This window comes from Esox lucius, chromosome 11 (assembly GCF_011004845.1).
Source record: "Esox lucius isolate fEsoLuc1 chromosome 11, fEsoLuc1.pri, whole genome shotgun sequence".
Lineage (NCBI taxonomy): Eukaryota > Metazoa > Chordata > Actinopteri > Esociformes > Esocidae > Esox > Esox lucius.
Genome location: NC_047579.1, coordinates 32925995 through 32951922, shown reverse-complemented (window position 1 = coordinate 32951922; position 25928 = coordinate 32925995). Strand labels below are relative to the sequence as shown.

The 25928-nt window shown below is 40.7% G+C and overlaps 2 protein-coding genes across 5 annotated transcripts in view; both read left to right on the top strand.

Moving 5' to 3' along the window:
* si:ch73-374l24.1 (protein kinase C alpha type) overlaps window positions 1-10790 on the top strand; it is a 163667-nt gene extending 152877 nt beyond the window's left edge. For both annotated transcript variants that reach the window (XM_010897390.4, XM_010897389.4), the window contains 5 exons: window positions 818-956; window positions 4681-4761; window positions 5002-5109; window positions 5803-5943; window positions 7760-10790. In XM_010897390.4, the coding sequence (XP_010895692.1) occupies window positions 818-956; window positions 4681-4761; window positions 5002-5109; window positions 5803-5943; window positions 7760-7927 (637 nt within the window). In that variant the 3' untranslated portion in view covers window positions 7928-10790. The remainder of the gene's footprint in view (window positions 1-817; window positions 957-4680; window positions 4762-5001; window positions 5110-5802; window positions 5944-7759) is intronic.
* Window positions 10791-12389: 1599 nt separating this feature from the next.
* On the top strand, window positions 12390-25143 carry cacng5b (calcium channel, voltage-dependent, gamma subunit 5b). Of its 3 annotated transcripts, XM_020050689.2 has the most exons (9): window positions 12390-12673; window positions 12913-12997; window positions 16543-16690; window positions 17878-18144; window positions 20546-20632; window positions 21445-21585; window positions 21975-22120; window positions 24083-24382; window positions 24496-25143. In XM_020050689.2, the coding sequence occupies exons 4-8, from the start codon at window positions 17922-17924 to the stop codon at window positions 24341-24343; spliced, it is 858 nt and encodes a 285-aa protein (XP_019906248.1). In that variant the 5' UTR covers window positions 12390-12673; window positions 12913-12997; window positions 16543-16690; window positions 17878-17921; the 3' UTR covers window positions 24344-24382; window positions 24496-25143. The 3 variants fall into 3 exon arrangements, with proteins under 3 accessions (XP_019906248.1, XP_019906249.1, XP_012991283.1); XM_020050690.2 differs by lacking the exon at window positions 12913-12997 and having other exon boundaries at window positions 16543-16586; XM_013135829.3 differs by lacking the exon at window positions 12913-12997.
* Window positions 25144-25928: the final 785 nt, after the last annotated feature.

Here is a 25928-nt window from a genome sequence, read left to right as displayed (position 1 = left end):
GAGGCCACCATCACACATTTTCATAACTGAAAAATAGAGACCCTGTTAATGGTTTACCACTAAATAGGGAGTACTTGCTGTTTGCAAATGAGGAACATTGCCAGCTTACATTTCTTTTTTATTAATGATTGCATTTATTTTCCATCTGAGAGAGATAGGTAACGAGTGACTATGAAGGAGGGAACCTCAGTGCTTGTGTGTGAGAGATTGGATTATATCTCCATAATTTAGAGGGTTACTGTTGTGTCTGGATGCCAAGAGGAGAGTAGCGCTCATCTCACATTAATCATCTGACTCCTTCACAGAGAGAAAAATAAAAAAAAGTTTAACAAGAGAGGCTGAGGTTACCACCTCCTTCTGAGGACTTGAAAGTTGTTTCCATTTAACACATCCCTCATCAGTCTGTTCGGTGTTTTGGGGCTTCAACAGCTTCGTGACATGTACATTACAGAAAATGTTCTGCTTCCTTCTGATCTTCTGCGTCTTTCAGAAAGCACACACAGTAAGGCGTGCAAGGCATGCGCACTCCAGTTACATGATAAAGTGACAGCTGACCTGAACCGTCAAAGGCCTTTCTTCTACACCTCTATGCTAATCCCCCTTTCTGTCTCCGTCTCCCTGTAATCCCTTTCCTGTTTGTCTCCGTCTCCCTGTAATCCCTTTCCTGTTTGTCTCCGTCTCCCTGTAATCCCTTTCCTGTTTGTCTCCGTCTCCCTGTAATCCCTTTCCTGTTTGTCTCCGTCTCCCTGTAATCCCTTTCCTGTTTGTCTCCGTCTCCCTGTAATCCCTTTCCTGTTTGTCTCCGACTCGTTCACAGGGACCTGAAACTGGACAATGTGATGCTGGACTCTGAGGGCCACATTAAGATTGCCGACTTTGGCATGTGTAAGGAGAACATGTATGAAGGCATGGTCACACGTACCTTCTGTGGGACCCCTGACTACATTGCTCCAGAGGTGAGGACCAGGTGGAGAAGGACTGGAGACTGAGTATAAGGGAGGGAGGAGAGGGAACATGTAAAGGGTGTTTTGATCTACGTTGTTCCACTGGATCCGCTTAATGTACACCTTTGGGGATGATTCCTGTTTCTCATTTACATTTAAAAAAATGTTCTCGTTTACATTGAAATGTCTGTGATAGGCCTACGTTTTTTTTTGTTTTTTTTTTCTAAACCATTCAGAAATACTGTGGGTGAGAAGCCATGTGAAATAAGATTTTAGGTATGGTCTAATTTTTGCTTCATTGCCTCCTAGTACATCTGTGTCTGTTCGTAGCGAAGAGCTATTTTGGATTCCATTGATTGACAGTCAGTTGAGATGAATGCATTCGTATGTGCATTCTGGAACCCACAGCACACTCCCAGGCCAATGTAATGCTGATGTCCCTCTACACTGCTTAAAGCATGAGACAGTAAACCTGGTGTGTGTGGGTGCCATGTCAAATGTTCTTTGTTCAAATGCCTCGCAGTCAACAGGTTCAGACTGACAGCAGTAATGCAGAGTAAATAAAGAGAAGGAACATTTAAAAGAATGCTGTTGTCAATAACGGGACTATATTCAGGGAGTACCAGTAACAAGTCAGTGTTCATGGCAACGAGGTCATTGAGGATGATGAGGATAATGTACATGGGTAATGGGAAAAGTGACTCCTGTAGCTAACAGGATAAATGGGAAACAGTAACAGTAGCGTGAGTCTGTTTGTGTGTGTGTGCACCATCAGTGTAGTGTAGTGTTCGTGGATGTGTAATTGCTCTCCTTCTCTCTCACACAAATGTAAAATTACCACTGTCAAATTTACAAACCTTAATTAGGAATTCAACCAAGCTCAGAACCAATGTGCCTACAGGGCCATATGCGAACAGCAATGAGCTCAACACCACTGAAGGCCACAACGAAGCGGAAATACTTTTTAGGGATACAGATCCATTCTATGACAACAACCTTAATAGATAAGTATGTACACACTGACACTCGTCACCATCTATATCAATCGATCCAACACATTATACATTGCATTGTGAGAGAGGGGCTAGCCCCAAATTCACACTTAGCCTATGGCCTACTAGGCAGAACATAATTTTGTTGCAGTTCATTCTGTTGACAACAAGCTCTATTGACAGTCGCCCCTACACTCAAGGGGTCCCATTAGCAAATTTGACAATAGCGCTGGAGTCATGCACTGTTAATAGCGCTGGAGTCATGCACTGTCAATAATGCTGGAGTCATGCACTGTCAATAATGCTGGGGTCATGCACTGTCAATAATGCTGGGGTCATGCACTGTCAATAATGCTGGGGTCATGCACTGTCAATAATGCTGGGGTCATGCACTGTCAATAATGCTGGGGTCATGCACTGTCAATAATGCTGGGGTCATGCACTGTCAATAATGCTGGAGTCATGCACTGTCAATAATGCTGGAGTCATGCACTGTCAATAATGCTGGAGTCATGCACTGTCAATAATGCTGGAGTCATGCACTGTCAATAATGCTGGAGTCATGCACTGTCAATAATGCTGGAGTCATGCACTGTCAATAATGCTGGAGTCATGCACTGTCAATAATGCTGGAGTCATGCACTGTCACTAGAGCTGGAGTCATGCACTGTCACTAGAGCTGGAGTCATGCACTGTCACTAGAGCTGGAGTCATGCACTGTCAATAGCGCTGGAGTCATGCACTGTCAATAGTGCTGGAGTCATGCACTGTCAATAGCGCTGGAGTCATGCACTGTCAATATCGCTGGAGTCATGCACTGTCAATAGCGCTGGAGTCATGCACTGTCAATAGCGCTGGAGTCACGCACTGTCAATAGCGCTGGAGTCATGCACTGTCAATAGCGCTGGAGTCATGCACTGTCAATAGCGCTGGAGTAGGGGTGTAACGATTCATTTTAACAACGATTTGATTCGTATCACGATTCGTGGTTGTCGATACAATTCAAGGCCGATATTGGTTCATTTAGAACGATATGATCCGAAACGATTCAGTGACTTGAAATCGATTCAGCAACTTTTTAGCCAAAAATTCAACCAATGTGACTGAAATAAATACCTGGATACTGGACAGTGCAGGTGAAGTTTCCTAGATTCCTGTTGTTTCTTGTAAGGGAATCAGGTATCAATTAATTATGGATATAAACAAACAAGTAAACAACAATTAATGGCAAATGCATTCACATTTTATTTGAATAAAGTGCAACCGGTGTTGTGTGAAATCCCATGGCACCTTAGTAGGTGTATAGAGAGATTTGTCGTGATTTGTACTTTACTTGACCTTTACATATCCTACAAACAGAGAGCGACTTATTTAGAACATCCCCGTCTTTGCAAAAGCCAAAATGTTTCCACACACTGGACCGCAATGGTGGCTTGATAATTTCTTGCTCGTCGGCTTCTCCTCTGCCATCTGCCATGCTATGTTTTGTTGTCTTTGCGCTGCTGCTGGCGCGGGGCGATTACGTCACGGAAAGGCAGACTGAATCGAGTAACGTTTATCGCCTTTATCATTAAAAGTGCTAAGAAAAAACATTCATATAAAGTCTGACAGGCTTAAATCCAATGGGTTATTTCCTAGTATCGATACAATCGATTGATTACATTTTAAAACAATGTTAGATCGATATATGTCGTCCGGAAGGCCAATTTGCTGAGCACAGATCGATATAGTTGGATCATAGGAATATAAATCGATATATCGATGTAGTAGATGGATCGTTACACCCCTACGCTGGAGTCATGCACTGTCAATAGCGCTGGAGTCACGCATTGACAAGTAGTCGAGAGTGAACAGATACAGGAGGAGTCTGGGAATGCGCCCTGAGGGGCCTCCATGTTCAGGGTTAGGTGGGTTGTTTCCCATCCTCACCTCCTGTGGTCAGCCAATTAGGTGTTTACTCGCAGGGGACCCGAGCATAGGGCGGAGCTTTAAGGGCACAGGGCGGAGCTTTTTATGGTGTTGAATGCTGAGCTAAATACTGAGGCATTTTCCTCGACTGGTAGGCTGGTTTAACAGAGGCCAGCCAGTACAGTGCTGCACGATGAGAGAAAAACCTTACTCCCTGACGCCTTGCTAGAGCGCCCGACTTCCATCCTGAGGACCCGTGTTCGAGTCCAAGTAGGACCCTCTTTCTCCCCCAACTCTTTTTTTTCCACCTCCTCTCACTCAATGAAATACAAAACAGTCAAATTGATGGTTGACTAGCAGCAACTGATCCATCCTCTATCTAATACCATCATTACCTATGAGAATTGCTTCCAATTTCTCATCCGAGGTAAAGGCCATCACAGCTCATGCAATTCCATGCGTGAGAGCGGTCATGCATTTGAGCGTGCGTGCGCTTGTGTGCGCGTACATGATAAGGTGCAATGGGCATTTCCGTACAATGTGTGTTTTCAAATACAATGGGTGTGGGGGAAGCTGTGGGCTGATAAATGAGAGGGTTGGAAAATAGTCCTTTCTCATGTCAGACAGAAATAACCCGCCGTGATAACGTTGGGGTTGAGGTTTTAAAAAAAGAATTCTGGGTGTTGCTATGAGTTGCTATGTGCTATTACTGCTGCTAACCCAGCTCAGTGCAGAGGGCCTGCCCGTGTCTGCCACTGTAGGCAGAGGAAACCATTTGTGTTGCCTATGTTATAATTGTGACATGGCTCCTCACATTTTCTCAACTTTCCTGACAGATCATTGCTTATCAGCCCTATGGGAAATCAGTGGATTGGTGGGCCTATGGTGTTCTCCTGTATGAGATGCTAGCAGGACAGGTATGTGCTGTAGCACCTCTTCAGAAACGTACACAGATGCTGTTCTACATGATAACCTGTTGATCCCACTCGCGACAGTATTTCGAAACCTCGGGACACATATACAGTACACATGCTGGCACACACACTCACGGGACGGTGTTTTAAGACCTCTCCAGATGTGTCAAGCGCACACACACACACACACACCCCAAGCCTGTAAATAAAGTAACCTAATAACCTACCTCTGTCTTCTTCTAGCCACCGTTCGATGGCGAGGATGAGGATGAGTTGTTCCAGTCGATCATGGAGCACAATGTGTCCTACCCCAAAGCCATGTCTAAAGAAGCCGTCGTAATCTGCAAGGGAGTAAGGAGCTCTCATACTGTAAAACACGCTTGGCGGTGTGGGTTGGGTACCTTGACGACCGTCAGTGGTCCTCTGTACTGGTTTTTCAACTGTTGGGCAGAGCATTTGGCACAATTCTTGTGATACGTCAGGTGCTTTTGAACATCAGTGATTTTGAACTAGCTTGTTACAGCAAAATTCGTAGAGGTTTAAGTTTTGTCAGTTAATTAAACTATGGCTATGAATTGGTGTATTTGGGGTCACTGTTATGTCTTCGTTACACTGCTATTTACCAAGGCTAGATTTCATTTAGATACTCGTAATGGCAATATCCTAAATTCATAATATTGGCAACTGAATAATAGTTACAGTAACTGCAATTAAATAAACATTGTATTGCTTTTCTTTTGTGCACATACTGTAAATCTAACCATTTAGAGTATTACATGTGTAGTTCTACTCTTTATTGATCAGCTGACTTCATTAACCTATTTCTTTCCTTAATTTCTTCAAAACAAAATGAATAATTTCAAAGTGAAATACATCAACACAAAGGAAAACCACTTGTGCTTGTTTAAAAAGATTTTAAGGTTATTAGTGTCTTTCAGTGTTGCCTGCATTGGAGACCACTACTTATAAAGATGAGCTGTTTTCAAGCCTTTTACAATGTATTAATGCTCATTTCTGGATCTTTCTCTCCCTCACGCCCTGCAGTTGATGACCAAGCATCCATCCAAGCGTCTGGGCTGTGGTCCGGAGGGTGAAAGAGACATTCGGGAACAGGCCTTCTTCAGACGCATCGACTGGGACCGCCTAGCAAACAGAGAAATCCAGCCGCCATTCAAGCCTAAAACGGTGTGTGTGTGTCTGTATGTGATAAACAGAATAAAAGGCCTGTGCTACAGGTGTACTTTCAGTCATGAGTGGGGGTTGTATGAATACTTTTGAAGTGTTATTTGCAACGATACAAGTAATAACAACAACAGAACACAGTAGGAGTGTGTGTCCGTGTGTGGTGTGACCGTATGGTTGAGTGTGTGTCCGTGTGTGGTGTGACTGTATGGTTGAGTGTGTGTCCGTGTGGTGTGACTGTATGGTTGAGTGTGTGTCCGTGTGGTGTGACTGTATGGTTGAGTGTGTGTCCGTGTGTGGTGTGACTGTATGGTTGAGTGTGTGTCCGTGTGTGGTGTGACTGTATGGTTGAGTGTGTGTCCGTGTGGTGTGACTGTATGGTTGAGTGTGTGTCCGTGTGTGGTGTGACTGTATGGTTGAGTGTGTGTCCGTGTGTGGTGTGACTGTATGGTTGAGTGTGTGTCCATGTGGTGTGACTGTATGGTTGAGTGTGTGTCCGTGTGTGGTGTGACTGTATGGTTGAGTGTGTGTCCGTGTGTGGTGTGACTGTATGGTTGAGTGTGTGTCCGTGTGGTGTGACTGTATGGTTGAGTGTGTGTCCGTGTGTGGTGTGACTGTATGGTTGAGTGTGTGTCCGTGTGTGGTGTGACTGTATGGTTGAGTGTGTGTCCGTGTGTGGTGTCAGTGCCCTTTAAGCAGAGTCAGTGTAGGTGGTTGGATGGTACACAGCAGTCTGATTGCGTCTGCATTTGTGTACGTCTCCGATTTATCTACTGCCCTTTGTGGCTCTGAGAGCCAGCAGCCCTGTCACAGTGTGGGAGGTTAAAAGACTGCCAGAGCCCAGCTGCGGACACCATGTAGCCTTCTCTGTCCCTCCCTCTGCACCAGCATCACTGCCTCCTCCTGTTGCTACAAAGAGTAAGCAGGCGTAGGGGGCTTAGTTACCCCACCGCCATGCCCTCTCTCACTGCCCACTGCCTCCAGCAGTGCAGCATAGTCACAGAGTTTTAAAAATAGCCCTCTAAAAGAGTCAGAGCCATCACACCAAACAGAACGTTCATCAAATGTATGATTAGATAGTGGTTACATCTGTAGATACGGAGCTACTTCAATATGTTCTGAGGGTATTGTGAAGAATAATTTGGGAATTAGATCATAGCCATCACAGAATTGTATGTCTGCCTGTCCCATGATTCTTTTATTAAGGGTAGTTAATTTTTAGCATAACCATATTTGGATTTGCTAAAGTTTATGAAGAAAATGTCCTAGTGCAAAGTTACACTTTTCAGTCACATGCATCTAGCCTGCTACCTAATACTTTTAGTTTCGCTCTCTATGACTCAACACATTGACAATTAGCATGTAAATGTATTGATGCAATAGAAAATTGAGCCGCAAGTAAACTTATATTTTCAAGGCAAAATAATCTCTGACCAGCTTGTGTTGGTATACTCTGTGTCCTTCATGCCATGAAAAGTGCGTTTGGATAGATCCAAAGCTATTTGAAAATTTCAGTTAACACATTTTCAGTAAAAACTGTGTTGTTACTGTATAATGTTGCTGAAACAAATGCTTCCTATCCTTTTTTTGTAATTTGAATAATATCAAATAATAGTATACTAAATAGATTGAAACACAAGTGATGCACGGTCTCATTAGGGTTAAAGACATCAACCCACAAAACATGACAGTAACACGTTCTTTGCCTCCCGTTCTGTCTCTCCCGTTCTTTCCCTCCCGTTCTTTCCCTCCCGTTCTTTCCCTCCCGTTCTTTGCCTCCCGTTCTGTCTCTCCCGTTCCGTCCCACCCTTACACACAGGGTGGCAAAGGGGCAGAAAACTTTGACAAGTTCTTCACGCGCACCCAGCCCATGTTGACTCCCCCAGACCAGCTAGTGATCTCCAACATCGACCAGAGCGACTTTGCTGGCTTCTCCTACATCAACACACAGTTTGTCCACCCTTCCCTCCTGCACAGTGTGGTATGAGGAGAGGAGGAGACCGAGAGCCACGTGGACTGGGACTGGAACCTTCCGGATCAACCATCCATCCCTCATTGTCCCTTTGTAGAAGAGGCTAATATTAACTTCATTTATTCTATGGACTTGAGTTGGCAAAATTGTGGAAACAACAAACGATCTTGGTTGGAAATATGACTGACCCGAGTGAGGGAAGGAGGCTGTCGATGGCAGTAATTACGGGCGTATAGATTTTAGAAGTAAGCCTGCTACATTACAGTGAGGGGTGAAATAAACTGCACTCTTCCACATGGGACTCCTTATTTCCATAACCCACTGGGTTTCATGGTTTCCACAGTTCCAGAACTTACTGATTGTTACAGATGGTACTTTTTTAGTCCCACTGGGTTACGCTATAACCTCCCCCAGCAGTCCTGTCTGAAAGTTTTCTGTGGGATTCCTCAGTGTGTTGCTTCTGATAGAGAACTCCCTCCAGTCGCCATGTGATGATGAGCTATGATGCATTATGGGAGGCACTTTGTATTACTGTCCTGTCTCTCCTTTTCTCTCTGTAATGTACCTACTATACTGTACTGCCATTTCTAAACTGTCTGCCACACATTATATATTATATTTATATACTGTACCTAGAGATATAAAATTGTCTACCATTACACGAGTGCCAAAATAGATTAAATAAAATTTTATTACAGTGCATATCTATATGAAAATATATTATCTACAGTATCTGTTTATATCTGAATTCCTATAGTCAACTATAATGTTTTTTCGGTGTAGCAATATGTGTGAACCCTTCTGATGGTGTCAGCATGCTAAACTAAGCTCAACACAGTGTTTCTCTGGAAGTGTTATTCATTTTTGCCAAACCGTTAGCAATTGTCTACAAAAACGTCATAATACTCATATACCTGTCTAACCTAGGATGTTGGAGAATCTACAAGCAAAGCTACATTGAGTAGAGGGTTCTGTTCCGCATGGGGTTTTGCAACAACTTGTATTCTGGACTTCTTCAGAGGGTGAGAAATCTAGAACTGATATTTATGAAGGAATCTTTCTCAAATGTTCTACTTAAAATACTATTTCCATATGCACAATGCAGTACTCGTTGCATGGTTATTTTCTGACTATGAATACGCGCTAGCTGATTTTCTAGGGGATATGATATTTATCATTCTAAAACCAAGTATTAGGAAATGTGTTTATTATGTAATTTCTCTGTTTGAACGTCCTACAATTCAGATGAATTATTTTTGATTGTTACATAGTAAACATACTGTATGTTTGGTTTTTAATGTTTCTGTCCAGAGAAATGTTTTGTTTACCCTATATGTCGACAATTTTGTAAATATGGAAAGAGCTGTTTCAAATAAGTGATTATTTGCGGGTTTTATAACACACTGAATGTGCTTTTACTACCACTGGTTAAACATGTATATGTTTAGATGACTATCGGTATCCCAAAAACAGACAACATTTGGCTGAATCTTTGGTAGATTTGTTATCAGCAAAACCTTGTGATATGTATTTCCTCTATTTATCCACCGTCTGTTTTTTTTTACAATTGAAATATGCAGTATCTACATGTGTGTGACTGTGGTGTGTGGTGCCTAATTGAATGCACTCCTACACCTAATTTTATTCCTAGAATTGGTTCCTCTTCTCTCAGCGGCTATAGTGTGTTTTCTGGCTTTCACTTTGTGCATGTGAGGGTTCGGCCTGATCTAAGCATGAGAGAAGGCATGATGCATGAGAGAAGGCATGATGCATGAGAGAAGGCATGATATAGAGCATGACATTCATATGCCAGCAACCATCGCAAGATGAGACACACCGCCTGTCTCCATGTACATGTTTTTCTGTTGTCCTCTTCTCCCCTTTTTCATTGGTTTATCTTAAAGTTCAGTCTGCTGTCTCAACCCTGTTCACTGAAAGACATATATTCAGTCAGAACTCACGTCAAAGGCATGGACAGAGCCATCAGAATTGTCATTCTGGTTCAACCTGCTCAGACAGATTTTTTGGGCTATTACAAACATTCTTGCGCATACTCAGTATCTGTTAGACACACTTTTGTAAGACTTTCTATAACCCTATTTTTGGAAAGCAAATGCATTTGTAGCAAGTGTTTAGAAATTACTGTAAATGTTAAATGGGGGATAACTACTGTTTCATTTGTTACATTGATTTAATCCTACTTTTAAATTGTCTCGTATGGACCAAATGGAACTAGAAGTGAGAGGAAATTCATGTTTACAGAATATTTGAGATGAGAAAGGCTACGTAGTATTTTCAGAACACATATTGTCTTATTTCAAAGCTTTGGATGAATATACATAGCACTGTCTTTTCTACATAGATTATAGTGGAAAACGCAGTCCAACCAGTTACTTTGTCAGCCCTGTGAATGACATGTCTCATGTTGAGAATCTATGTCTGGGATTTGGGCAGAAACCCTGCAAATAATGTAATTTAAAGAGACATTCCTGAACTTTGTTGATTTCATAAACATATTTAAAACCTTCCCACTTTGGTCTGGAGATATCAATATATAGTTCAAGCATGAGCGATGTGCCAGCCACCTACCAATTCTACTTCCAGCTAACAGGGAACTGGTTTTGTCTTTTGAATGCTACTTTCAGAACAACTGGCTAAAAACGTATGCAAATCATCTGGAAAGTTTCTTAAGAATGATCTTAACATACAGTCCTTACTTTAATCACCATGACACAAAAGGGCCCACAACACATTCATGTTTTGGTGTGGTTTCTTTTAATTTCACTCTCCTTGCTTTTCTTTGCCAAGTTCTCCTTTGTTTCTCTGTTACCTGTGTATGAAGGATACTGTGTATGAATAAACTTATAAAAATGCAGTCTGTTGCCTATGTTGCCTTTGTTTACATTTCTGTAGAAAGCACATTTGTTTTGTTGTAGGTTTATTTATCTGAGCTAATCCAATAGAACTATCTGTTATTGTTTCCAAAAGGCCCTATGACTCTTCAGTCTATCAGGAAGGGAAGGATTTTACAAATGACAAATTGTTACCAATGATTTTGACCCCAGAAATGTTCTGGAATGCTGTCATATCTTTAAAATATTAAAATGAATCCTCTTAATCATCCGGAATTTGAGAAAACAGTCACCACTGACAAAACAAAAATTGTTAACCGTTTCAACAGTCAGTTTGTTCTGACTGGGCTGCTACCATTCCTGAGGTTGTTTTCTGTATTATCACAGCCCCAGTCATCTGCCTGTTAAACCTTAAAATCATTATACAAACACCTGAAAACCAGCATGTCTTCATCACTACTGCCATCATAACACTTTTTAACTGTAGGCCTCAATTGTTATGGGTCATTTTTTCTAATTTGGTCTGATCAGTATACTAATACATTCATAGTTACAGCAAAGACCTAGGAGCAATTAGGCTTAAGGAACCAAACAACCAGGTTTTTAATCTTGCTGACTCAGGGATTGAAATTAGTGACCATTCATTCACTGAATCAACACTCTTGACCACTAGGCTATGCTGCCACCCCTGCCTCTTGCTTTGGAACTCATTTTTGTGTGGCAGTTATTGATATGGTAGAAGTCTTTGTATCACTGAAAGCATCATAATTCATATGCCCAGCCTGCGCTGACACAAAAATATTGTACACAGCTTCCTGATGAAGTTACATTTTGCATCAGTTTCTTTTTGTGGCTTGATCTTTAGGCTTTAGGCTGTGTATCTGGATAAGCACTTTGACATTACAAATTTGATTGATTGGTTGATAAATTTTTGCAGAAACCATACTCGTTTTCAGAAATGTTCTAATATCTTAAAAAATGCATGAAGTGTAATAAAAATTATTTTAATGTAGCTTTTTTGAATGATTATTTAATTAAACAATTTTTCCAAAGTTTGGGGTCGCTTAGAAATCTCGTTTTCGATTTTTTTCTTTTTTTAAATAACACCAAATTGATCAGAAATACAGTGTTGACATTGTTAATGTAAATGACTGTTGTCAATGGAAACGGCTGGTAATCAATGGAATATCTACATAGGTTCAGAGGCCCATTATCAGCATGTTGTGTTTGCTAATCCAACGTTATCATTTTAAAAGGCCAATTGATCATTAGAAAACACTTTTGTGATTATGGTTTTTTGCACACTAGTTTGAGAAACAGACAGGTCATGGCAGCTTCATTAACCTGCAAAACACCAGTCTCGTTAACTGTTGACTTTGAGGCTGGTGTATGTTTGGCTTATGTCTGATGGTCACACACAACATTATACATTTGCGCTTAGCCATCTATAGGAGTGCGTCTATAATTCACCAAGGCAACTGAGCACATTCATGTGGCTAATTTACATCACCCTTTTATAAATACTTTGTTATTGGTTCATGCTCTCGCTATCTCTATCTGTCTGTCTGTCTCTGTCAACCTTTTTAAGCGCGGAACTGAGCATTCCACGGGTGAGATCAGTCACCATGGCCCAAAGCCTCTGAGCTGAGCATGGCAGCTACAGTACAATCTGGTGTGGATTAGGGATTTCATTGTTGTCGGGAGTGTCGAGAGTGAGTGAGGTAGCCTACTTGTGCTCTGGACAAGCTTACATTCCAAGCGAGTGCCTGTGCAATGCCGCGCAAGACTGCGCATATGGGCTACGGCGTCTGACATGTCTGTGTAACCTGTGGTGTTAACGCACTTGAAGGCACAACTGGAAAAACTAACTAGTGTGGGCAACGACTCATCGAACGCACCCAGATTGAAGGTAGGCGATCTGTGTGTTTATTTGGTTCGTTTAGAAATAACCAGTTAACCATTAAGTTTCGTTTTCTTTACCCTTCGAATTTGATAAAGCATTTTATGAAAGATATTTTGATTGAGTACGCAGTATGAGTACGCAGACTATGTTTCTAGTCATAGATTATTAATTTAGCTGTAATAGCCTAAATGTATCATAGTGGCAAGAATTGTTGACCAGTACATTGCATGTTTATTTCATTTCAGGACCATGGATAGTTATTGTTCTTGCTGTCTCTACGACTGAAATACCATTCGATATACAGCTTTAACTAAGTGGTATTATCATTTGGTAGCCTATATCAATTGTGTTGTTGAAAGTTGATTGGACTGTTTGTGGGTCGGTTTTATATAATCGTTGTTTCTGGTCGTTGTATTTTCACTGATCAGTATAATTTGAAGTTTTTTCTTTTCGTTTCTGGGTGTATTTGTGTTTGTGTGTGTGAGAGAGAGAAAGAGAGAGAGAGAGAGAAATTGAGCGAGAGAAATTTGAATATTACTGCTGCTTTTCGCCGCGTCAACTTTAAACTAACTGCACAATATGTATATTATATGCTGCTGTGCGGACAAACACTTTCTGGATTGCGTGTATAGTCCTAAACATAACCAACTAAGGACGAGCGAAATGTCAAGGAGATCCAGATGTCCTTCCTTCCGATAGAACTGCAAGGTTGACTTCAAAATAAGTCGAGTTAAAATTCAGGAATACACTCACCTAAAGGATTATTAGGAACACCATACTAATACTGTGTTTGACCCCCTTTCGCCTTCAGAACTGCCTTAATTCTATGTGGCATTGATTCAACAAGGTGCTGAAAGCATTCTTTAGAAATGTTGGCCCATGTTGATAGGATAGCATCTTGCAGTTGATGGAGATTTGTGGGATGCACATCCAGGGCACGAAGCTCCCGTTCCACCACATCCCAAAGATGCTCTATTGGGTTGAGATCTGGTGACTGTGGGGGCCATTTCAGTACAGTGAACTCATTGTCATGTTCAAGAAACCAATTTGAAATTATTTGAGCTTTGTGACATGGTGCATTATCCTCCTGGAAGTAGCCAGCAGAGGATGGGTACATGGTGGTCATAAAGGGATGGACATGGTCAGAAACAATGCTTAGATAGGCCGTGGCATTTAAATGATGCCCAATTGGCACTAAAGTGTGCCAAGAAAACATCCCCCACACCACCACCAGCAGCCTGCACAGTGATAACAAGGCATGATGGATCCATGTTCTCATTCTGTTTACGCCAAATTCTGACTCTACCATCTAAATGTCTCAACAGAAATCGAGACTCATCAGACCAGGCAACAACTTCCAGTCTTCAACTGTCCAATTTTGGTGAACTCGTGCAAATTGTAGCCTCTTTTTCCTATTTGTAGTGGAGATGAGTGGTACCCGGTGGGGTCTTCTGCTGTTGTAGCCCATCCGTCTCAAGGTTGTGCGTGTTGTGACTTCACAAATGCTTTGCTGCATACCTTGGTTGTAACGAGTGGTTATTTCAGTCAAAGTTGCTCTTCTATCAACTTGAATCAGTCGGCCCGTTCTCCTCTGACCTCTAGCATCAACAAGGCATTTTCGCCCACAGGACTGACGCATACTGGATGTTTTTCCCTTTTCACACCATTCTTTGTAAACCCTAGAAATGGTTGTGCGTGAAAATCCCAGTAACTGAGCAGATTGTGAAATACTCCAACCATGCCACGCTCAAAATTGCTTAAATCACCTTTCTTTCCCATTCTGACATTCAGTTTGGAGTTCAGGAGATTGTCTTAACCAGGACCACAAACCTAAATGCATTGAAGCAACTGCCATGTGATTGGTTGATTGGATAATTGCATTAATGAGAAATTGAACAGGTTTTCCTAATAATTCTTTAGGTGAGTGTAGATGTGGTAGGAATAAATATAGGCTGCTCTGGAAGGTAGCCTCTGAGAGCATTTGGAGAGGGAATATAGGATGGAATAGGTGTTAAGATTTCAAATGTATTTTAAGACCGTTTTTTTGGACTGTAACTGGGTCAAGAGTCTGAAAGAAACTTAAATAGTAAGATAGTTGAGCTTTTAGTAAAATAGAAGGATTACCATTTTAAAATACATTGCCTTTCCACATCCCAAGTAGGCTATATAAAGGTGACCAATTCCTTTAATTGTTAATGTTTTTCAGTAAGCCTATGTGATATTTAGTTTAAACCTATATAGTTTACTGTAAAAGTGCTTAATTAGCAACTAGCTTCACTGCCCCAATATTTCAAATTGTCACTGTGAACTCTTGCTAAGGTGACCCAGGTGTCACATGATTGTAAAGAAGAGTTTAAAACAGATGTTTTCTAAGATAAGGCACAACAGGTTCTGGTATATGTCCAACATACCAAGGCTAACAGCTGTTCATAGGCGCTGTTAGCTGTGGTATTCTCTGGACAAAGCGCTTAACTGTGGTATTTTGATAATTTACAATAAACCCCAAGCAAATCTGGTCAGTAATGCAATTACAGCTGTAAAAAATGCTGTGATGTTATACCCATGGCATACCATGGCTATCAGCTAATCAGTGCTCATGATTCAAAGCAACCAGGTATAAATTAAGGCACAAAGGGATGTGGTATATGACCAATATACCACAAAGTAATTTGGAGTGCCTGGACACAGCGCTTTGCTTAGAGCAGTAAAAAGTGATGTGATGTCATACCTTTATTATACCGTCTCATGAACCATGGCTATCAGCCAATCAACATTCAGGATTCAAATGTTGCAGTTCACAAAGTTTGCTTATTTGTACTCTGCCAGTGCATTGAGCATAGCCGTTAAAAGCACTGAACAGACAAACAAGTTTGACACAGCACTGTGAACAGTGGAAACATTAAATATTTAGTTATGTAAGAAATCAAGGGATTGGATGTATATTTTTAAAGAAACACCCCTCAACATTCCAGTGGATGAGAAAAACGTATTTTGTAGTTCTATGAGTTTATAAAACAGTAAAACCGATAGTGTAGCTTTTTTTTAGGCAGCTTTACGTCTACAAGGAAGATAGACAGGGAGATTTGGAATCTAAATAGGGAAATGCATCTGTTAAATAGACTGTGCACCCTAAAAGGTATGTTTATTTCAAGCTAAAGTTGTAGGGACATTCATGACTTATTCTGAATATTTTATCATCTATTTTATATAGTTTGTCATTTGTTCAGCCGCTGTCTGCAGGTCTGTGTTCAGCAGGTTTAAGAGTCTGTGTTAAGAACTTGTCTTTATGTTTGTGTTCAGCAGATGTCTGGCTGTGTTCAGTCACTGTCTGAAAGTCTGTGTTCAGCAGGTTTAAGTATCTGTGTTAAGTATGTGAATATATTTCAGTGTTCATCAGATGTCTATCTATGTTCAGCAGTTGTGTGTATATCTGTGTTCAGTATGTGTCAGTATCTGTGTTCAGCTGTTGTGTGTATATCTGTGTTCAGTATGTGTCAGTGTCTGTGTTCAGCAGTTATGTGTATATGTGTGTTCAGAAGGTGTCAGTATCTGTGTTCAGCTGTTGTGTGTATATCTGTGTTCACTAGGTGTCAGTGTCTGTGTTCAGCAGTTATGTGTATATCTGTGTTCAGAAGGTGTCAGTATCTGTGTTCAGTAGGTGTCTGTATGTGTGTCTGGCCACTGTTTATATCACTGTGTACCTTCAACACTTTGATGCCGCCCAGGGTCTACCTTTGACTATTCAAACAGTTATTTTCTTCCACCCGCACATAATCTGTCGTGTCTTGTGAAAGCATGATGCTCTTCTTGCTTTATGGGTTTGCGTCTGTATTTGAATCCCAACCCTCTCCCTTGTTCTGCCTTTCTCTTTACAGTGAATACCAGTTCCATGAAGCACGCAGCCGCCTCTTCATGACAGGTGCAAGATGTCTCGCATTGTGATCATCTGTGTTTTTACTGGGAGAGACGGGGGCTGGTGAAAGAGAGAGGCTGAGGATTAGAAGGAAAACTTCTTTGGGGCAGGTGCTGACACTACAGTAAACCCTTCCCTATTCATCCCTGGACGTCATGTTTAAATGCCATTAAAAAGAATTTGAAACATCATTTGAAAACACTTGTATTTGGGGAATGCGGTGTTGGATCAGAGTAAGTAGATAAAAATAGATAAATAGATAAAAATCACCAAATAATCTGTTGGACCCTATACATTTGAGCTACCAACAAGTAAAGTCTTGGAAACACATTTATGGCTTTGAGTTGGGATGGCAATGTCACAGAGTGGTTTGGGGTATAATAAATGCATCAACTTGAACTATGCACTTAATAGTCTAATTTTAATGAATAAAACATGCATGACTGTCTAGTTTAGAAATCCCTCCTATTGTTTAAGAATAAATAAATATCAATTTCATTTAGGACATATTTTGTTTTGTAAATGTTTAGTCTCAAAGTCAGATGTAAACATATGCAAAGCCTATCAATTTTTTGTGTGAAATTCCACAAGCTTAGAAGTAACGTGGTTCCTTATGGGATTCCACTTCACTAGCGTCTGGCAATCGTTGCACCATCAGTTGGAATGGCCTCTAGAGGGTTTAGTTAGCCTCTGTACAAATCTGTTTTACCCCATTGACAGTAAAAACCAGTCTCACTATGTAGGTCTGTGTCACCCCATTGACAGTAACAACAAGTCTCACTTTTTAGGTCTGTGTCACCCCAATGACAGTGAAAACAAGTCTCACTATATAGGTCTGTGTCACCCCATTGACAGTGAAAACATGTCTCACTATATAGGTCCGTGTCACCCCATTGACAGTGAAAACAAGTCTCACTATGTAGGTCCGTCTCACCCCATTGACAGTAAAATCCAGTCTCACTATGTAGGTCTGTCACCCCATTGACAGTAAAAACCAGTCTCACTATGTAGGTCTGTGTCACCCCATTGACAGTAACAACAAGTCTCACTATGTAGGTCTGTGTCACCTCATTGACCATAACAACCGGTCTCACAATGTATGTTTGTGTCACCCCATTGACAGTAAAAACCAGTCTCACTATGTAGGTCTGTGTCACCCCATTGACAGTAAAAACCAGTCTCACTATGTAGGTCTGTATCACTCCATTGACAGTAAATACCAGTTGCACTAAGTAGATCTGTTTCACCTCATTGACAGTAGCCACCAGTCTCTGTATGTATGTCATATTTTTCACAGATCTGACTCCTGAACTCTAACCTCAAACGCAACGCCCCCAGCTAATGCTGGTCTCCTCAGACCTTACCAGCATGAGTGTTTGCGGCAGGAAGGCCCTGACATTGATGAGCAGTATTTTTGCGATGAGTGGGCTTGGGCTTCTGGGAGTTGCAGTCTCTACGGACTACTGGCTGTACATGGAGGAAGGGGTCATCTTGCCCCAAAACCAGAGCACTGACATACGGACCTCCCTGCACTCTGGACTCTGGAGAGTCTGCTTCTTGGCAGGTCAACAGCGTCTCCAACTGATCCAGGGCCACATAATTTCATACAAAGAGTAGCTGTACCTGTAACAGAGGTTAAATGATATCCATCCTCGCCATGCCCCATGTATCAATTAAGTGACTTTTTTTCAAGCTGAAAAATTATTATAATAGTAAATAGTATTAATAGAAAAATATTTTAGGAAAAGTCCCATTGCCACAAATTATTCTTCATATTTTAGGGTAAATGATTCAATGAATAACAACAACATTTTGGGGTCAGGGACCTTTTCTGTGATATCAGCAGGAACCTACTTAGTTAGTAATCGAATATGGCTTCCTTGCTTTGTCTATGTTTCACTCTGGGCACATAGGAGCTCAATCAAGGTAGAAGGCTGTAGAGTGCGTTCTCTCCAGTATGTAAGGACTCTGGTTAGACTGTGCTGCATCGGATGGGCTTCGGAAGACGTATATCTCAACATTAACTGTTGCAGGTTTGGAGTTTCTGCGATGAAGCAGCGCTTTAATGATACTGTACCAGTCAAATGTTTGGACAACCCATTCAAGTTATTGGGTGTGTCCAACATTTGACTGGTACTATATATTGGATATCTATATTTAAAAAAAAAAGAAATCTGTATGTTACAAGGTGAAAGTAATGAAAAAAGAATAAAAGAATACTGGATCATTGGATCACAATAATCAATCATATCTCAAAATATTACATATTGTTGTTGCTATTTAAATTTACTTTAGCAAAACAACACAGTTGGATGGCAAAGCACATAAATTCCTGTGCCTCTCTGTACCTCTACAGTTTTAGCTACTTATTGTGGCTGTAGGGATGTGAAGATGTGGATGTGCAAGATGGCTAAGGGTACATTTAGAAGCAGTGTCATGGTATGGCTACATTTACAACATGTATTAGGTCCCTGTCTTTGTGGATGTGCAAGATGGCTAAGGGTACATTTAGAAGCAGTGTCATGGTATGGCTACATTTACAACATGTATTAGGTCCCTGTCTTTGTGGATGTGCAAGATGGCTAAGGGAACATCTAAAAGCAGTGTCATGGTATGGCTACATTTACAACATGTATTAGGTCCCTGTCTTTGTGGATGTGCAAGATGGCTAAGGGTACATCTAAAAGCAGTGTCATGGTATGGCTACATTTACAACATGTATTAGGTCCCTGTCTTTTCCTAGGCTTACATAAAGTTGTTTTATATGCGCACACATGCATTTGAAAACTTGACAATACAAAAATGCACACACATACAATACAGTGTACACACAATTCACTGGCAAACTCTTACCACTGGGTGATGATCTAATTTGCCGTTAAATCTGTCAGAGCAGATGCAGAGACTGACACAGGGACAGACAGATACAGAAAGACAGCAACTTGTTGTGGGCAATGGCGACATCTGTTTTCTTATGCCAAATAAGCCCTTTGAGTTTTATGGAAAATGAACTGAGAAAGAGGGAGATAGAAAGATAGAAAGCGATAGTGACCGAGAACGGGCTTGTTGATGAGGAGAGAGGAGAGGGTATGGACTTAATGTAAGAGATACTGTATTGAGATGGAGAGTTAGTGATGTGATAGTGAGTCAGTGTGATTTACGTAAGTGTCAGTTTGCGCTCCTCTCATATATCTCAGTTCAAGTGTGACTCCGACCATGCCTCAAATGCTGCTGATGTCAGAGAGCACTTTATTATTGGATCTGTCTAATGTGTTCTGCAGAAGGCTGAATTAGGTTAAATATCATGATCAACCCCATTCATTAGGGTTTTCCAGAGTGGGTCAAAAAATGTGGAAATGTCAATATGTGTTTAAAAAAGAATTGGTATGTTGCTCAGACACTCCATAATTAGTCTGGCCAATGAAACCCACGTGCATAATGCAAGGAGAGCCGAAGGAAAACTACTGAGCGGTGCGCTGTGCGTAAGAACAGTTCTTCTGTGTGGTGTATTGGCCATATACCACACACTCTCATGCCTTATTACTTAATTATACACAGTTCATAACCTAACTAATGCAATAGTCATCGTCAACTTCTGTGGACACAGCTGTGCACATTTGATTACATTAAGTTTGAAAGCACTGAAAAACATGAAGCTTATATTATCACCCTATTTACATTTTAGAGAGATACACATGGTTTTGGGAGAAATTCTTGAAAATAAAATACTTTTTACTGAAATATGAAACTAGGAAAATATGAAACGATGTCATATTTTAGGTGCATTTATAAATGCTTTTCTTTCTCTTTATTTCCCTATATAATTTATTTAAATCCTCTGTTACCTCTATGGATTTTGAGATGCCTTATTGTTCCAGTACTTTGTGAACCTGCTAGTCTGTGACCTCTCTGTAACCACAGTTTTCTCTTTATATCCAACCACGCCAACCCTTCTATTTTTATAGGTGAAGAAGCAGGTAGCTGTTTCACCATAGAATATGTCATGCCCATGAACGTGCAACTGAGCTCCGAGTCCACAGTCAGTGTCCTCAGTAAGTTCTACTTTAACTCCTTGCATTTTCCTCCTGTTGGACTTTGCATTTGACTCTGCATTTCCCTCCCTCTCTCTCTTTTCTCAACACAGTGGTTCAGTGTGCAGCCTTTTTGTTGTAATGACCGTTGTTTTTTGTGAGTATGTGATTCACCCGGTTCTGGGTGGGTGATCATTATACTGAGAATGAATACACTGCCACAATTTGGCGCCCTCTCCTGGTTTCTTACCTGAACATTCTTAATCCTGTAGTGGAAGCTGTTTGGGGGGGAAAGAGAAGAAATGAATATATATATATATATATATATATATATTAGAGTTCTATATGCTAAAAGTTTAAGTACTGCTGTCTTCAGAGTTCCTTTCACATGACCCTATCAGGAGGGAGCAGTCAATGACCAGATCATTCTATCCTTCTGTAACGTGGTCTGTAAAAGTTAACAGCCAACGGATATTTTTTCAGTATATCCATTAACTTGTGTATCCCCCAAATCCGGGTCTGCTGTTTTGAGTCTGCATTGCAAGTGTTCCCTGAAATTTGACGATCCTGGACCTTTTGGTTTAATTCTTCTAAGACGTGTTCTCTAACCCACTTTATCATGGGGCACACAGACTCCATTACAGAAAATCTTTCATATTAAGATAATAATAGTTGATGCCTTTTGGTGGGAAAGAAGATTGTTTTTAGTGTAAAGAAGTTATATAAGAGCATAGGCAGAGAGTGTGAAAATCTGAAATGTATGTGTTGCATTTTCTTTCTTTGGTTCTCTTACTACATACTCCTCTTTCTCTGTCTTTCTTCTTCCTTTTCAGAGATGATTCGCTCAGCTACTCCTTTCCCTATGGTCAGTCTTTTCTTCATGTTCATTGGCTTTGTGCTGAACAACATTGGGCACGTGCGACCTCAACGCACCATCTTAGCCTTTGTCTCTGGAATTTTCTTTATCCTCTCAGGTAGTCTTCTAACAGAATTCTTCCTTCTCTTCCTAGTTTTCATTCTTACCCCTTCCCTCTCTGCTTCTATGCTGCTTCAGCTGTTGTAAACCTGTACAGCTATTCCTTAACTATGTGTCTGTCTCTTTTTCTCTCTGTATGTCTCTTTTTCTCTCGACTCAGCCTGTTTGTCCCTTTAACTCTTAACTGATTGTGTTGAATGTCTGTCTATTTGTTCTTCAAATTCTTAACTCTCTCTATCTTTCAATTCTGTCCTTCTATCTTTCAAGTATGTCTGTCTGTCAACTCACTGTCCCTTTGTTTCTCAGCTCTGTTTTACTAAGTTTTCAGTCAGTCTTTCTCACCCGTGTTCATGCTCCAAAGTTTTGTCCAATCTCTTTCTCTGCCAGGCCTGGCTCTAGTGGTAGGTCTGGTGTTGTATATCTCCAGTATTAATGATGAGATGTTGAACCGGACAAAGAGCAGTGGGTCCCACTTCAGCTATCGTTACGGCTGGTCCTTCGCTTTTGCTGCAATCTCTTTCCTTCTGACAGAGGTAAACATGTCTGTCAGGTTAATGTATACACTGACAATTGGATCCATCACATCTTTCTATGTACTATATCTGGTTCCCCACACATCCTGTTGCCTCAAACATGCCAACTTCATCCTCAATAATGCCAACTTCATCCTGATTTTGTCTGTTGACACTTGTAAGATCTAATCACAATCAAATCATAAAGCGTATTTTCATCATCTACAACTGTCAACATTTTTGCATGGTATTGGAGGTATGAGTACTGGAGGTGTAACTGCAGCGTAATTATTGTAGGTGTAACTGCAGTTTGAGTATTGGAGGTGTAACTGCAGTTTGACTAATTGAGGTGTAACTGAAGTTTGAGTAATATAGGTGTAACTGCTGCATGAGTATTGGAGGTGTAACTGCTGTATGAGTAATAGAGATGTAACAGCAGAATGAGTATTGAAGGTCTAACAATATTTGGTAGAGGTATGTTTGGCAGCAATGACAGCCATGACACTATTTGGATAAATCTCTACCAGATTTGTGCAACTGGACACAGCAAAGTTGCTCAAACTCCGTTAAGTTGAATTGGGACCTTTGGTGAACATACATTTTCAACACTTTCCATGTATTCTCATTTGGACTGAAGTCTTTGACTGCATTCATTTAGCCCCTCTACCTTCACAAGCTTTCCAAACCTTGATGCAGCGAAGCATCCCCATAGCATGCTGCTGCCACCACCATGCATGGTAGGGTGTTTCCAGGGTTATGTTTGGTGTTAACCTTATGCCAAACAGCACATAGCACAAAAAGCTATACTGTGGTCTCATCTGACCATAGAACGTTCTACCACTTGGTCCCTGAGTCTCTGCATGCCTTCTTGCAAACCCTAGCCGAGATTTGATGTGATTTTATTTCATTTTGCTACCATCCCATAAAGACCATAGCCAAGGCTATTGTTGCAGCATGCACAGTGTCTCCCAGCTCATCCATGGAAGACTAGAACTCCTTTAGAGTTGCCGAAGGCATCATGACTGATGCTCAAATATTCAGTTAATGAGGACAGCCTGTTCACCCAGATACTCAGTTTAGGAGGACAGCCTGTTCACCCAGATACTCAGTTTAGGAGGACGGCCTGTTCACCCAGATACTCAGTTTAGGAGGACAGCCTGTTCACCCAGATACTCAGTTTAGGAGGACGGCCTGTTCACCCAGATACTCAGTTTAGGAGGACGGCCTGTTCACCCAGATACTCAGTTTAGGAGGACAGCCTGTTCACCCAGATACTCAGTTTAGGAGGACAGCCTGTTCCAGACAGATTCACACTTGTACCATATTCTTTTAATTTCTTAAGAAAGAACATTATTGTGCTCTATGCGATATTCACTGCCTACATTGTGCTTTTATAGATACTTAATCCAAATGTACTTTGAATTTACATTTGAATCTATATCTTCTTGACGTAGTTTTTGTTAAGAATGTACTAACTGTGGGACCTAGAGACATGTATTTAAACTGTAATTATGTGAAACACCTACATTGAATGCTGTGGACTCCATTCAAATAATGATGTTACTTCTAAAGACAGTTGGTTGCATCACAGCTCATTTGGGTGTGCCATAGCAAAAGGTGGTGAATAACGATGCAATCAATTATTGGTTGTTAATATAGAACAATTTGCTGATTTTATTTTCACTTTGACAATATGGATTCTTTTGTGTTGATCAGTGGCAAAAATCCCACTGATTAAATCTTTTTGGATTTTATGTTTTCACAAAATAAAATGTGAAAAAGTCCAAAGGACATTTGAAAGCCATTGTACATCCATCTAAAGATGTGTCAACAATCACAATGGGGACAAGATCAGGAGAAAGGCTACATTTTGGAACCAGCTGCATATAAGGCTTTTCTCTTTCTCTCTCTGAATTTCAAATTAATTGTAATCTCTCTGTCTGCATGTCTTTCTCCTTTGTGTGTATGTGTCTCCCTCTCCAGAGTGCTGGCGTGATGTCTGTCTACCTGTTTATGAAACGCTACACAGCCGAAGAGATGTACCAGCCTCATCGCCCTGGTTTCTACCGGCCACGACTCAGTAACGGTTCTGACCACTCCAGTCAGTTTCTGCACCCTGAGGCCTGGGCTCGTGGACGCAGCCCCTCCGACATCTCCAGCGAAGCCTCCTTCCAGATGAGTGCCAGCTACCCCACTCTGCTCCAGTGTCCTGACTACGACCAAGTCTCCTCCTCGCCCTGCTGAGGGGGTCATCAGGTCAGGGGAGGTTGTCAGGGGTCAATGGTAAGTGATCATTGGAAGTTGAATAATGTTGCTTTTAGATACTGAGGTCAGCGGTGTGTATTTTTGTGGTTGTTGATTTAGCTGACATTTGGTGAATGCTGTTCTGATCCTAGATCTGATCCCGTGGGCAACATTCTTGGTATGGATAGAGCCTCCCTTGTAAAATTTATTTTGGAGATTAAAGGCCTCATGAATGGAGCTTTACCTGTGTACCTATTTATTTGTTGTTTGCTCCCGTTGTAATGTTGTGTCCCGGACAATGTTTTTCTACTACAACCAACGATTGCTCAATGCAGTAGATGCTACTGTGCCACACCTTACCTGCAGATGGCAGTAAAGTGCTGGTGTATTCACTATATTCAAATGTCCTCTAATCAGGATACTTCACTGGATGATCTTCACTGGAACTATTTCACTGGTCTCTATTTACAAGTGTTTGAAATTGTTTGTTAAATGTGTATGTGTATATGTAAACCATTTGTATATTTTATATTTTGAGTGTGTATATGTGTCCTTGCCTGGCTCATGGACCTGCCAATAAAGGGGTTATTTATGTCATGTTTTACAGAATCTACCCCCAAATTAAATTTAATATTTAAGTATCCAAATGAATAACATGAAAAGTCAATGGTATTTGCAATTAGAGACAGATTATTTTACTTGCATCATTATAACTGTTGTATATTGGATGAATAAAGCAAACTATTGTAAATTAGTGCTTTGGCTTGTAAATGCATTGTTTCTGTGTCATAGGAGCAGCTTCACACAGACTGTACTAAACAATATATGTAGAATATTAAGATTGGAAGATGAATACACTTGTGAGTTTGGAGTACAGCCCTGTCTGTTCAGAAAACTCCAAGCAATATCTGATAACATGTCAGGTCTTACACAGACTGGATGTCTTCAGAGATCTCTCTCCCTTTTGACTAATTATCAGCGGGCACATTGATCTGGAGATTTAGTCTTTTTCATAATTTGCATGACTATGCTCTTCAATTTAAAATAATGTTTTTTAAGATACCAGTTAACAAATACTGGAGGTTGACCAAGGCTTAAAAGCATTTTTTGTTCTGTGGTCCCTGAAAGGGTTTTGATATCACCTTTTTTTATATTGGTTTGATTACCATCTTTTATTTCAATGTACATGTAATATTTATATGTTTTGCTCTTTTTTTGGTAAAAGAAGCTGACTTCTATTATAATATTGAAACTGTATTCCTGTGCTAACCAATAACATAACATTTATTGTTATATCTCTAATCCAGAGTGACTTACAGTTAGTGCATTCAGAATGTTTTGCCCCCTGGTAAAAATGCATTGGCATTGTTGTTTATCAGCTTGATCTTACAATAACAAAGGTAATGGTAACGAAGTTCCATCATTTGTCATGATTATTGACATCTGTAGAAATTATGAACCAATTCTATTAGAAGTATCTTACCACTGATATATATTTTTCAAGTTAATTTGAGTCATTGGGCACTCTTCAGTGGTCATACTTCGCTTCCAGTTTCAGTGGGGTGAAATAAAACAAAATATTGTT